General features: G+C 58.8%; 1 protein-coding gene and 1 non-coding gene across 6 annotated transcripts in view; both read right to left on the bottom strand.

Moving 5' to 3' along the window:
- EXD3 (exonuclease 3'-5' domain containing 3) overlaps positions 1 to 12,458 on the bottom strand; it is a 117,289-nt gene that overhangs the window by 57,090 nt on the left and 47,741 nt on the right. For 4 of the 5 annotated variants that reach the window (XM_030919494.1, XM_030919493.1, XM_010372642.2 and 1 more), the window contains exons 4-7: positions 8,445 to 8,618; positions 7,923 to 8,090; positions 2,561 to 2,614; positions 1,112 to 1,251 (exon numbers count right to left, since the gene is read on the bottom strand). In XM_030919494.1, coding sequence (XP_030775354.1) covers positions 1,112 to 1,251; positions 2,561 to 2,614; positions 7,923 to 8,090; positions 8,445 to 8,618 — 536 coding nt within the window. Of the gene's footprint in view, positions 1 to 1,111; positions 1,252 to 2,560; positions 2,615 to 7,922; positions 8,091 to 8,444; positions 8,619 to 12,458 lie in introns of those variants that run through there. The other variant, XM_030919496.1, reaches the window with a different exon arrangement.
- Positions 9,548 to 9,654, bottom strand: LOC115894130. Its single transcript, XR_004054164.1, has one exon. It is a non-coding gene; the product is annotated as a U6 spliceosomal RNA (small nuclear RNA).

The following is a 12,458-nucleotide window of genomic DNA, read 5'->3' as shown; positions in this document are numbered from 1 at the left end:
CACACACACACACGCGCGCGCACATGCACACATGCATAGACATGCACATGCACACCTGCATGCACACACATGTACACGCACACACATATGCACAGACCTGCAGGCACACACACGTACACACACGCATGCATGCACAGACATGCACATGTACACCTGTGGGCACACACACGTACACACACGCATACACATGCATACATACAGACCTGCACAAACATGAACACAATGCATGCACAGATATGCATGCACACACATGCATACACATGCACACCTGCGGGCACACGCACATACACACATGTACACAGACACACATACACATACAAACTGCAGGCACACACATACATGCGCACACACGCACACACCACATGCACACACAGAGACACGCACACATACACCTGCAGGCACACACACGTACACATCATATGCATGCATACACACCTGCACAAATATGAACACAATGCACACACAGATATGCATGCACACACACACGCACACCTGCAGGCACACACATACATGCACACACATGCACACACACACCTGCAGGCACACACAAACGTGTGCACACACACATATCACATGCAAACAGAGACACACACATGCACACACATGCACACCTGCAGGCACACACATGCACATGTGCATACACATGCACACACATGCACACACAGGCACATGGTTTCCCTGAACCCATACAGGCACCATATGGGCTCCTTGTCAGGTGCTGCCTTTTCTCTGTAATTGCTGACAGATGTCACACACCAAGTGCTTCCAAAAACTTTATTAGATGAAAGAACAAAGGAATGAATGAACAAATAAGCAGGATGGTGGCCATGTCTGTATAAGAAGAGCCACTGTGGAGAATTATTTTCATTCTTCTAAGAGCAGTTAACTCTTTTCACTTGGGAGAAGAGGGCTGTGCTGCTGCCAGCCCCAGCCTCTCCTCTCCAGAGGCAGCTGCTCCGGCTGCAGTCACACGGTAGCTGTGACCCAAACACCAGAACCTCCTGCGGAGAGCTCACACCCCACATGCCTGCTGCCCCCTCATACTCCCTTCCCTAACCAGGGCTCCCAGGATGCCATCTGGTGCCAGCTGCCAGTGCCCCATGGGACTCACCTGGCGACGTCCTTGATGTCAAAGTCAGGCTGGCACCAGGAATCCATGAGGGCCAGCAGCCTCCTCTGGAGGTCCGGAAAGCCAGCCACATAGCGCTCCACGAGGGCCACCTTGTCCTGGAGGAGCAGTGGGACGCTCATCTGCAGGGGGACACACGGTCAGGCCACAGCCTCCACCACCTCAGCCAAAACCTGACTCACCTCTAACCCAGAGAGAGCGGCCAAAGTATCAGAACGAAAGGGCCCTGGAGGCCGTCCAGGCCCAGCAGTGCTCGCCCAGCCTGAACTGGCGCTCACACACACCCACCCCAGGCTCCTGGTGGGCTCTGTGGCCATCCCCATCTCCATGATGAAGGCCTGGAGGCCCTAAGAGGCAAGGGGCGCCCTGGGGAAGCTCATTTGTCACCAAATGTGGGGAGGCAGGACCGAGACAAACCACCGGCAGTAGCCCTGGTAGTCCGGAAATGCCTCCTCGTGGCACAGGATACCAGCACTGCTTCCCGAGGAGGACTGCAAGACCCACACACTGTCGGTGCCTTCAGGAGGCCCTGAGGGAGTTCCTGGCTGTGGCGCTGGGCCTTGGGGCACACCAGCCATTCCCTCAGCAAGAACCAGTTCCCTTAGACAAAGCCCCCTCAAGGAAGGCTCCTCACCTCCCTTCCCCCACCGCCTCTGCCCCGCAGGTGAGGCTGCCTGGCGCCGACTGCATGGGGCCCACCTACCCGCCAGTGCCTTGGGGGACAGTCCTCGGGCAGAATCTGAAGCCCCAAGAGTCCTCTCTGGCCCCAGCTCTTGCAGACCTGGAGTCTGCACCCATCGCCCAGAACACAGCCCTGAAAGCCTTGGTGTAGACACCCCTCCCTCTTTAGGGAGACCAGTATGCATCCTGTCCCCACCTGGCTCTGCCCGAGTGGTGCTCACCCCCCCCACCCCACCCCTGCTTAACCAACAGGTTCCACCTGCGTCCCTGTGACAGGGACAGATTCCCAGTGTAGAAGCTTGGATCTGCCATCCCTGAAGACACTGTGGGTTTGAGGACTGTGTCATCTGTCCAGAGATTTAGTTAGACAGGTGACTGCTTCCCCCAGCCCACTGCGCAATGGAGATGTGCAGCAGAAGAGGGTCCCAGAAGCACATGGGCTGTGTGTCCTCGAGGCACCTGGTACCCACTCCAGGGAAGGGGTGGCCTCAGCTGCTGTAGGGCGCACACTCAGGGCTTCGGGGCACAGCCAGACACAGGGTGCCTGTATGTGCGGCGGTGTCTGATTTGAGGTCAGCCCACGAGGAGGATGGTGGTTTAGGGGGCTCTCGAGGCCCTCCCTGGCCCCCGATGGCCCTGCTCTCCCCCCTGTGGCTTGGGGAACTCCCCACCTCCACCAAACACTGTTTCTACAGACCTGGGCATTATCCAAGTTTGAACCTAAACAATTTACATGAGAAAGACGTTCACCTTTTCAACATCAAGTTCTGGCTGCAGCTTCAACGTCGTGCCCAGCATGACTGCCTGGCAAACACAAAGGCAGCAGATTACTCAGGGCCTGGGAGGGGGCCAGGCAGCACCACGGTTTGGGGGGCTACCACCCTTTTGCACTGGAGCCTGATCACTGAGGGCGGAGTGCAGGGCCTTTCCGTGTCCAGCCACCTGGCCCTCAGGCTGAGGGACCAGGCCTGGCAGACAAGGCCCCTGTGCTGAGCCAGGCCTCGCATGGGCTGGGACAGGTGGGAGGCCTGGGCTTGGCCTGGATGGGGCAGCAGGGACTCATGGGGGTGCTGGCCACACAGCCTGGGTCCCAGAGCCTTGCTCAGGGATTGCTGATGAGCTGGAGGAAGGATAGGAGGTGGGGTCAGGGCAAGGGGCAAAGCCGTGACCTTCCACATGACCCAACTGCGGGGCCCACAACACAATGGTGCCTGCAGTGGAGGGGCCAAGACCGAGGACTCCCAGCCTCAGCGCACCCTGAGGCCTGGGGGGTCCTAGCCCTTCCCACGAGGCGGGAGACGGGCACGCCGCGAGCACCACAAGGCCACATGGCTGCCATCGGGGCATGGCCGGGCCCTGACCGCCTGCACGTACCGCCGGCCTGAGCTGCTATTAATAATTTCCATAAGCCGCGCTCCCATAACCAGCAAAAATGACCCACGAGAGCAGCCCGCGGAGCATTGGCGCCCTGCCCCCGCGCAGCCCAGAGAAAGGACCAAAATAGCGGCCTGGGAAAGCCTCAAGCCGGGCTTCCAGCCCCGGTGCACAGGGTGGGGGCGCAGGGCCGGGGGCCTTTCCCTGCACAGCGCTGACCCGGCGCCTCCACTGTCTGGCCAGGGTCCAAGAGACTAGGCCTCCACCAGGCCCGCGGGGCGCAGGGGCCGGGGCGGGGAGTCTCAGGGCTGTGGGGAGGGTCGAAGGCCGAGGCGGGGCCTCAGGGCTGTGGGGTGGGGCGCCTGGCCCGGGGAGGAAGTCTCAGGCCTGTGGGGAGGGGCGCAGGGCCGGGGGGAAGGGGTGCAGGGTCCGGGGCTGGGTGCAGGGGAGTCTTAAGAGCTGTGTGGGGAGGGGCGCAGGGCCCGGGGAAGGGGCGCAGGGCCCGGGGCGTGGGGGTCTCAGAGTCGTGGGGAGGGGCGCAGGGCCCGGGGAAGGGGCGCAGGGCCCGGGGCGTGGGGGTCTCAGAGTCGTGGGGAGGGGCGCAGGGCCCGGGGAAGGGGCGCAGGGCCCAGGGAAGGGGTCTCAGGGCTGTGGGGAGGGGCGCAGGGCCCGGGGTGTGGGGGTCTCAGAGTCGTGGGGAGGGGACCAGGGCCGGGGCGGGGTCTCAGGGCTGTGAGGAGGATCGCGGGGGCCTGGGGCGGGGTCTCAGGGCCAAGGGGAAGGGCCTCAGGGCCGTGGGAAGGAGCGCAGGGCTGGGGAGGGGCACGGGGCCACCTCACCACATGGGGAGGGGTGCAGGGCCTGGGAGGTGGGCTTAGGGCCATGTGCATGGGCGCAGGGGCCACCACGTGGGGACCACCCCAGCAGTGACACCCACAGCTTCACACAAGGGCTCTGACCCCTTCTGGACTAGGGACCCCCTGAGAAGCTGCCAGAGCTCGGGAAGGCAGGAGTGCAGGCCTGGACCTTCAGCATGTTCAGAACCACAGGATGGTCACAGCCTGCCCTGGCTCTGCTCCTCCTGCCCCATGTGGGCACTGTCAGGTGCAGCGGGGTGGAGGATGGGACTGCGCCCGTCACGTCCTTGAGACCAGGCCCTCAGCAGGTGACACTGGGACCAGGGAGGCTGGGGGCACAGCAAGGGGCAGGCAGGCCTCTCCTCACCGCTGCTGGCCCTGGCCTCCCTCTGAGGACAGACTTCAGGCTCCAGGTCCCAGCCCTCGGCGGGCCCCGCCCATCCAGGAACCCCTCTGAGCCCAAGAAGGAGGCCCCAGGCTTGGGGAGGAGCCTGGGCGGGGCTGGGTGCAGGCTGTGTTCCCCAGCTGGGCAGCTTCTGCCTCCCTGTCCTGCACACTGTGACCCCATCAGAGGGGGTTCAAGGTGCCCAGCTCAGCCCTTCTCTTCTCCACAGCCATTCAGAGCCCAGGGCTAACAGGTGTCCAGACCTTTCTTTCTAGGCCCGCAGGAGCTCTCTGGGCACCTGGGTCCTCTTGAGGCCAGGTGGGCTTTCTGGACATGCAGGGGTCCTGGGGCCCCCAGCCTCTGTGTCCGCATTTTGTACCTGGAGCCTGGTGGAGGCTCTGTGACCTGGCAGCTCAGGGGACAGGACAAGGATGGAGCTCCCTCAACTCCACCCTGGAAAGGGCAGAGCCCAGGCTTCCTCATGGGCAGCCTTGGTGACAGGGGTGGAGGGCTGGGGGGTGGCAAGTAGCAGACCCACCCCTTCCAGGAAGCTCCCTGGCCTGATCCCTGTCTCAGGCTTCGGGGGCCCTGCATGGCTCTTTCATTGTGGTGGTGCCTGGCTTAGAATCAGTGTCTGGTCATTTCTGTCTGTACTTCCCTGAGAGGATGGTGTACAGCTACCCACTGTCCACGCCTGGCCACTTGGGAAACTCAGCAGGCACAAAAAGGTCACCTGGCCCCAGAGTCAGGCCCAGGGAGCAGACAGCAGAAGGTGAGGAGTCGTGGACCCCATGGGAGGAACGAGCCCGGGGCTGGGTCATGAGGACAGATGGGGCAAACTGGGCCCCTCTGCACCAGGCAGACCTCCCCGACCTCTGCTGCCAGAGGATGGAAGGCATCCACCAGGAAGAGAGAGATGAGGCCGTCCAGCTGGTGGGGTTGGGGTGGGGCCGCAGAAACCTCTAGACAGGCCCAGGAGCTGCTGCTTTCAGGGAAAAAAAAAAAGAAAGAAAGAAAGAAAATCCGGAGGGGCTGTGGTGCCAACCATCGGGAAGGGCATTCCCTGGCTCCCCTGGGCCCCCCACTCTGAGGGGCAGGAAGGCTGGGCAGGTGCCCAGGCTGGAAGGCCGAGGACCCCAGCGACAGCCCTGCCTCCCACCTCTGCATGGGCCTGGAGCCAAGAGGGCCTTTTTTTTTTTTTTTTTTTTTTTTTTTTAAAGCAAAGCTATCTTTTTACCTTGATAAGCTGTTTAAAAAATGTAAATAAAATAACTCAGCGGACAAAAGCAGGCATTCATCCCGCCCAGGGCCAGCCGCTGCCCTCGACATGAAATATCGCAGCACATTGAGTCGTGAGTCCCGGCTAATCCGAGCGGACAGGCCTGAATGCGGCCCCTTTCGGCCGGGCGCGGCGGTGAGCAGTGGAGCATGCATTGCCTGCCGGGCGGCCCCGCTCGGGGACAATGGCTTTCTTCGCCGAAGGGGCCTGTGCGGGACAAGACCCCCTTTGTGTGGGGATTCCTGCTTCGGAGTGCGAGGGGGGCGCATTCAGCCGGCCCCAGACAGTCTTTGAAAGGCTCTGTAACAGAAGACGGCCCGAAACACTAGCCTGCCTTCTGCCTCCCTGCACTCTCCGCAGGCACGGCCGCCATTCAGCCACATGAGCGGGACCCTCCATCCTGCATTGTCTCGTGCCCGACCATCGTGGCTTCTCAGCACCATGCACCCGCCGCGAGACGACGGCCCCGGGCATGGCAGGCGACAGTGCTGGGGGTGGGGCCCGGCCAGGGCAGCCCCCAACGCCCGCGCCCAGGTTCCAGTGCACCTGCTCGCCGTGAGGGGTCGTGCTGAGAAGAGGAATCCGGGGTGCCAGCGGGACAGCCTCAGCAGCAGGGTCCCATGTGGGCAGGCAGTGGGGTGGTGCCCATCATGCTCGGCCCTGAAGTAAGGGGACCCTGAGAGGGCAGGGGGCGGACCAACTGCCCTGAGTGCCGGCCTCCTCATACACGATCAGTGCACCCTGAGCCGAGCACCCCCAGGCCAGGCACCCCCAAGCAGGACACCCCAGGCTTCTTTTTTTTTTTTTTTTGAGACGGAGTCTCACTCTGTCGCCTGGGCTGGAGTGCAGTGGCGGGATCTCAGCTCACTGCAAGCTCCGCCTCCCGGGCTCACACCATTCTCCTGCCTCAGCCTCCCGAGTAGCTGGGACTACAGGCGCCCGCCACCTCGCCCGGCTAGTTTTTTGTATTTTTTAGTAGAGACGGAGTTTCACCGGGTTAGCCAGGATGGTCTCGATCTCCTGACCTCGTGATCCACCCGTCTGGGCCTCCCAAAGTGCTGGGATTACAGGCTTGAGCCACCGCGCCCGGAACCCCTGGCTTCTTTGCTGCACCTCTTGCTGCACCCTGGAATCTGCACTGGGATCTGCAATCTCAGGGCACCGAGAAGTCATGGGGGCACCCCTGCACCTGCGGGAACAGCTCAGAGCCACCCCACGCAAGACGGCCGCCTCCCTACCCACTGTAGGCCCCGCCGCTCCCTACTGCTCCACACAAACGCAAGTCACAGCTTGGCCAGGCTCAGGACGACAGGGCTGCGATGCTAGGACCTAGTCTTCCTCTTGGAACCTTCTGGGCTTAAAAGTCAGCCTTGTTCACAAAGGAGACTCAGCAAACCACCATGATTCCAAAAGCTCCACCAATTCTTATCCAGACATCTTTAGCTGCCAACCCCACGCTTCTGCCACACTGCTTAAGACCCGGCCCCGGACAGCAAGGGACCGAAGCCACCTCTCCCGCCAGCAGCCAATGAGGGATTGGATACTGACCAGACGTATCTCGCACCTGGGTGACTGTGCCAAGGCGTGACTGGTGCCCTGGCCCTGAACCTCATCCTGTGTCCCAGGCGCCGGCACTACCCACACTGGGCCTGTGAGTGGGCACCACTCTGGGGGTGCTGTGGGCGGCGGGGCCGGCACCAGCTGCTCCCGCAGCCCCTCTGCTCAGCCCCTCCCAGGAGCGTTTCCTTCCAGGGCGCTCACTGCCATGCTGGGGACTCAGTCAGCCCCCAGTGCCCAGGAGGCAAACTCACCCACAAAGGGCAGCCTCCCGGGTGATCCTGTGAAGGTTCTGGAGGGACGGAGGCTAACAGGCATGGTGGGGTGTGGCTTGACCGAAGCTCAGGCCCAGGCCCACCTGGGACCCTGTGAGTGTGAGGGCCCGATGGGTACCGGGAGACACAGGGTTGGCAGGGGGAGACCCAGGCCTGGGACCAGGTTGTGCCCTGACGTGTCTGTTGGCTCAGGCAGCCTGAGGGCTCCTGGGACCCGGCACCCCACGTACAGCTGATGGCTGCCCACGGCCGGGTCCTTGATACCCCCATGTAGAAAAGAAGCCCCAAACAGCCCCCACACAGAGGCGGCCCTGAGCCAGGCACATCCTTGCCCCACCGCCTGAGAAGCCCTTTCCCCGTGGACCCGGCCACGTGGGCCACTCACTTCTCTGAACCTGCCCTCGTGGTGGAGGCGGTGGACGTGCACCAGCAGGCAGCTCCTGTCTGCATCCTGCAGCTGGAAGATGCTGGTCAGCGGTGCCACAAGGCTGGGGGCGCTCTCAGTGAGGACTCGGATCGCTCGGGCCTGCAGCTGCTTCAGCCTCAGGCTGTGCTGGAAGGGCAGGGACCCAGCCTTACCGGACGTAGCACCCAGTGGCTGGGCCGTGGGGCCGAGTGGAGCATGCTGGGCTTAGGAGGCAGTGCCTGCCACTGTGGCCATGTGTGGGCCATCAGGTGGCCTGCAGGGCTGGGGTATGGGAGGGGCGAGGCTAGTCTCAGCACATGGCTGTCATGGGGCTGAGGATGAAGCCACGGGCTGGGTCTTGGCCACAGCTCCCAGCATCCCCCTGCCCTTCCCCAGCTTGCTCAGCAGGCTGCAGAGGCCTGGGCAGGTGGGTGCCAGGTCCACTGTGCTGAGGGGCAGGGACAGGAAGGGAGGTGACTGTCACAGAGCCCACGGGCTCACCTGGGCAGGGCTCGGGCGTGGCTGTGCCTGTAGCCAGCACTGCAGCTGGCGGGAGATCCAGGCCTCCAGGGAGGGGCCCTCTCCCCGCCGGTCCCGGCAGCTCTCCAGCATGTCCAGAAGCCCCGCCAGGGGGTCGTCCAGGGCAGCAAAGCCCCGCCAGACTTCCTCCTGGAGCTGTGGAGACACAAAACCACACTGTCACTTTGTCTTGCACTCAAAGTCTCCTGGCAAGGCCTCCCCATCGCAGAGAGGTTTTTAAAATTTAATCCATTCAGAAGGTAACGGTGGCCATTCAGCCACCATCCACCTCCCTGACTTTTCATGCCGCTGAAGAGATTCCGTTCTGGTCCGCTGCACCCCAGGCCCCCAGGGGCGGTGGTCATTGTCTGCACTAATTATCCCATAAAGACAGAGGGCCTGCTCTCCAGGCAGACAGAGGGCCGCTGGCCTGGGAGGCGACCGCAGCCCGAGCCACAGGTTCACAAGTCACTTTACCTGTGGCCCTCTCGGGACATGGGCCTGACCTGCCCTCAGTAGGCAAAAGAAACTGAAAGGCAAGAACCAAAACCCAAAATGAAAAATGCCTTTTATGTACTTTTTCTATCCCTGACCCACAGGAGATTTGGGAAACGGGTAAGAGGTGGACAAAGAGAAGCAAAGTGTCTGTTTTGGTCTCTGGCTTCCAGAAGATTCTAAAGCAAGTCGGCCCTTGCTGCTGCGGGCAGCCTCGGTGGCACCATCCTCTGTGGATGCCCGCAAGCGATTCAGCTGCTATTTGCTTCAAACCACAACGACTGCTTGCAGGTCATTCCGCAGGTGGAATCCTAAGAGCTAAAGGGGTGGCCAGGTTCACAGCTCAGCACTCGGGACAGAGTGCAGCAGCTGACACCCTACCCTGAAGCCCACGGCCACGCAGGTGGGCAAGAGGGAGAGTTCCCAGCTGCTGGCGCCAGCCACGGGATGCACCCCCAGAGGCCCAGGGAGGCTGCAAGCCGAAAGTGTGGGCCGTGCTGTTCTCGTCCCTGCGATGTGGACGGTGTGCTCCCCACGGAGCTCCAGGAGCAACATCCTCAGGCTGCCACACAGCTTTTTTTTTTTTTTGTCAAAATATGGAACACTTCACGAATTTGCGTGTCATCCTTGCGCAGGGGCCATGCTAATCTTCTCTGTATCGTTCCAATTTTAGTATATGTGCTGCCGAAGCGAGCACTGCCACACAGCTTTGAAAGCACCGTGCTCCGGAGATTTGGCAAGCTTACTGAAACGAAAGGCACACTTCGGCTCCCACCACCTGACAGCTCTCCCCACAAACACCTGGGAACAGCCGTGGACACACGCAGGTGAGTGCGTGAGGAGACCTCAGCACCGTCCAGGAGGGTGTGACACCCACAGGGGCAGGAGGCAAGGCTGGAAAGTCGAGACCCTCCAAAGGATGCCCCTTGGGGAAAGTGGCCAGAGAGGGTGAAAGGCAGCTTGTCTGTCCCTCTGGACTCTGGGACGAAACGGAAAGTCACCCTGAAACAAAGCCTTAGCGTCTCATGCATCTGGAACTTGAAGGTGCTCCAGGAACTTAGTTCTAGCCTGAGTGAGTTCTAGCCCGAGTGAGTTCTAACTCTAGTGAGTTCTAGCCCGAGTGAGTTCCAGCCCTAGTGAGTTCTAACTCTAGTGAGTTCTAGCCCAAAAGAGTTCTAGCTCTAGCGAGTTGTAGCTCTAGTGAGTTCTAGCTCTAGTGAATTCTAACCCTAGTGAGTTCTAGCCTTAGTGAGTTCTAGCCCTCAGGAGTTCCAGCCCTAGTAAGTTCTAGCTTTTGTGAGTTCTAGCTCTAGTAAGTTCTAGCTCTAGTGAGTTCTAGCCCTAGTGAGTTCTAGCTCTACTGAGTTCTAACCCTAGTGAGTTCTAGCCCTAGTGAGATCTAACTCTAGCGAGTTCCAGCTCTAGCGAGTTCTAGCTCTCGTGAGTTCTAACTCTAGCAAGTTCTAGCTGTAGCGAGTTCTAGTTCTAACGAGTTCTAGCTCTAATGAGTTCTAGCTGTAGTGAGTTCTAGCCATAGTGAGTTCTAACCCTAGTGAGTTCCAGCTCTAGTGAGTTCTAGCTCTAGTGAGTTCTAGGTCAAGTGAGTTCTAGCTCAAGTGAGTTCTAACCCTAGTGAGTTCCAGCTCTAGTGAGTTCTAGCTCTAGTGAGTTCTAACCCTAGTGAGTTCTAACTCTAGTGAGTTCTAGCCCTAGAGAGTTCTAGCTCTAGCAAGTTGTAGCTCTAGTGAGTTCTAATTCTAATGAGTTCTAACCCTACTGAGTTCTAGCCCTAGTGAGTCCTAGCTCTAGTGAGTTCTAACCCTAGTGAGTTCCAGCCCTAGTGAGTTCTAACTCTAGCGAGTTCTAGCCCTTGGGAGTTCTAGCTCTCGTGAGTTCTAGCTGTAGCGAGTTCTAGTTCTAATGAGTTCTAGCTCTCATGAGTTCTAGCCGTAGTGAGTTCTAGCCGTAGTGAGTTCTAACTCTCGTGAGTTCTAGCCCTAGTGAGTTCTAACTCTAGTGAGTTCTAGCCCTATTGAGTTCTAACTGTAGTGAGTTCTGGCTCTAGTGAGTTCTAGCCCTCGTTGCTTCTAACTCTAGCAAGTTCTAACTCTAGCAAGTTCTAGCTCTAGCGAGTTCTAGCTCTCATGAGTTCTAGCTCTAGGGAGTTCTAGCTCTCGTGAGTTCTATCCCTAGTGAGTTATAGCCCTAGTGAGTTATACTTCTATTGAATTCTAGTTCTAGTGAGAAAGTTCTAACTCGAGTGTGTTCCAGCTCTAACGAGTTCCAGGTCCTCTAGTGAGTTTTAGCTCTTGTGAGTTCTAGCTCTTGCGAGTTCTAGCCCTAGTGAGTTCTAGCCCTAGCGAGTTCTAGTTCTAGCACATTCCAGCTCTAGCAAGTTCCAGGTCCTCTAGTGAGTTCTACTTCTCCTGAGTTCTAGCTCTCATGAGTTCTAGCCCTAGCGAATTCTATCCCTAGCAAGTTCTAGCCCTAGTGAGTTCCAGCTCTAGTGAGTTCCAGCCCTAGTGAGTTCTATCCCTAGTGAGTTCTATCTGTAGTTAGTTGGCAGAAGCAAAGCATCATTCTTTAACCACTTTGCCGGGATGCGTGGGACCTAGGTCACCAGAGGGAAAAAGTTCCAGTAAATGAGCTCACAATGAAAACTTAGAAAACACACAAGGAAGAAAGCCACCATGAGTGACAACTGCAAGTAAGTTGATTAAAGCTCTGATAATGTGGAGTTACAGGACATTGATTTGGGAATGTGTAAGCAACGACTCCCATTCTCCTAAATGATAGTTCACTTATGTTTTACTCTCCCTTCTCTTCTCCTTCCTCCTTCCCCACTTCTTATTTCTTTAGAAATGCAATGATAGCCTTTCATCTCCTGTTCACTAGACACTCCCTACAGGGCAAGCTCATCTATCCATGTGCTTAGAGGTTCAGAGCAGAACTCTTGCCCGCAGGAGGCCGCCTCAAGAGACAAGTTTACAGCCCAAAGTGTGCCTGCTGGAGTTTCCGGCCACCTTCACAGCCTCTTTCTACCCATGGAGACGCCAACTCAACTTCCAGGTAGATAAGGCACAGAGACCCCCCATCTCCTCGCTTCCTCCCGACCTTTTAAAAATGCCTCTTTTGGCCAGGCATGGTGGTTCATGCCTGTAATCCCAGTACTTTGGGAGGTTGAGGCAGGCGGATCACCTGAGGTCGGGATTTTGAGACCAGCCTGACCAACATGGAGAAACCCCATCTCTACTAAAAATACAAAGTTAGCTGGGCGTGGTGGCACATGCCTGTAATCCCAGCTGCTCGGGAGGCTGAGGCAGGAGAATCACTTAAACCCAGGAGGTGGAGGTCGTGGTGAGCCGAGATTGCGCCATTGCACTCCAGCCTGGGTGACAAGAGAGAAACTCCATCTCCAAAAAAAAAAAAAAAAAAAACACCTCTTTCTGCTCCAAAAGCTAAGCCATACCCGTCAGGCATGAGGCCTGCACTTCATCCCTC

Source organism: Rhinopithecus roxellana, chromosome 16 (assembly GCF_007565055.1).
Source record: "Rhinopithecus roxellana isolate Shanxi Qingling chromosome 16, ASM756505v1, whole genome shotgun sequence".
NCBI lineage: Eukaryota > Metazoa > Chordata > Mammalia > Primates > Cercopithecidae > Rhinopithecus > Rhinopithecus roxellana.
Note: the sequence above shows the minus strand (reverse complement) of the source record. Positions and strands in the feature narration are given on the sequence as shown.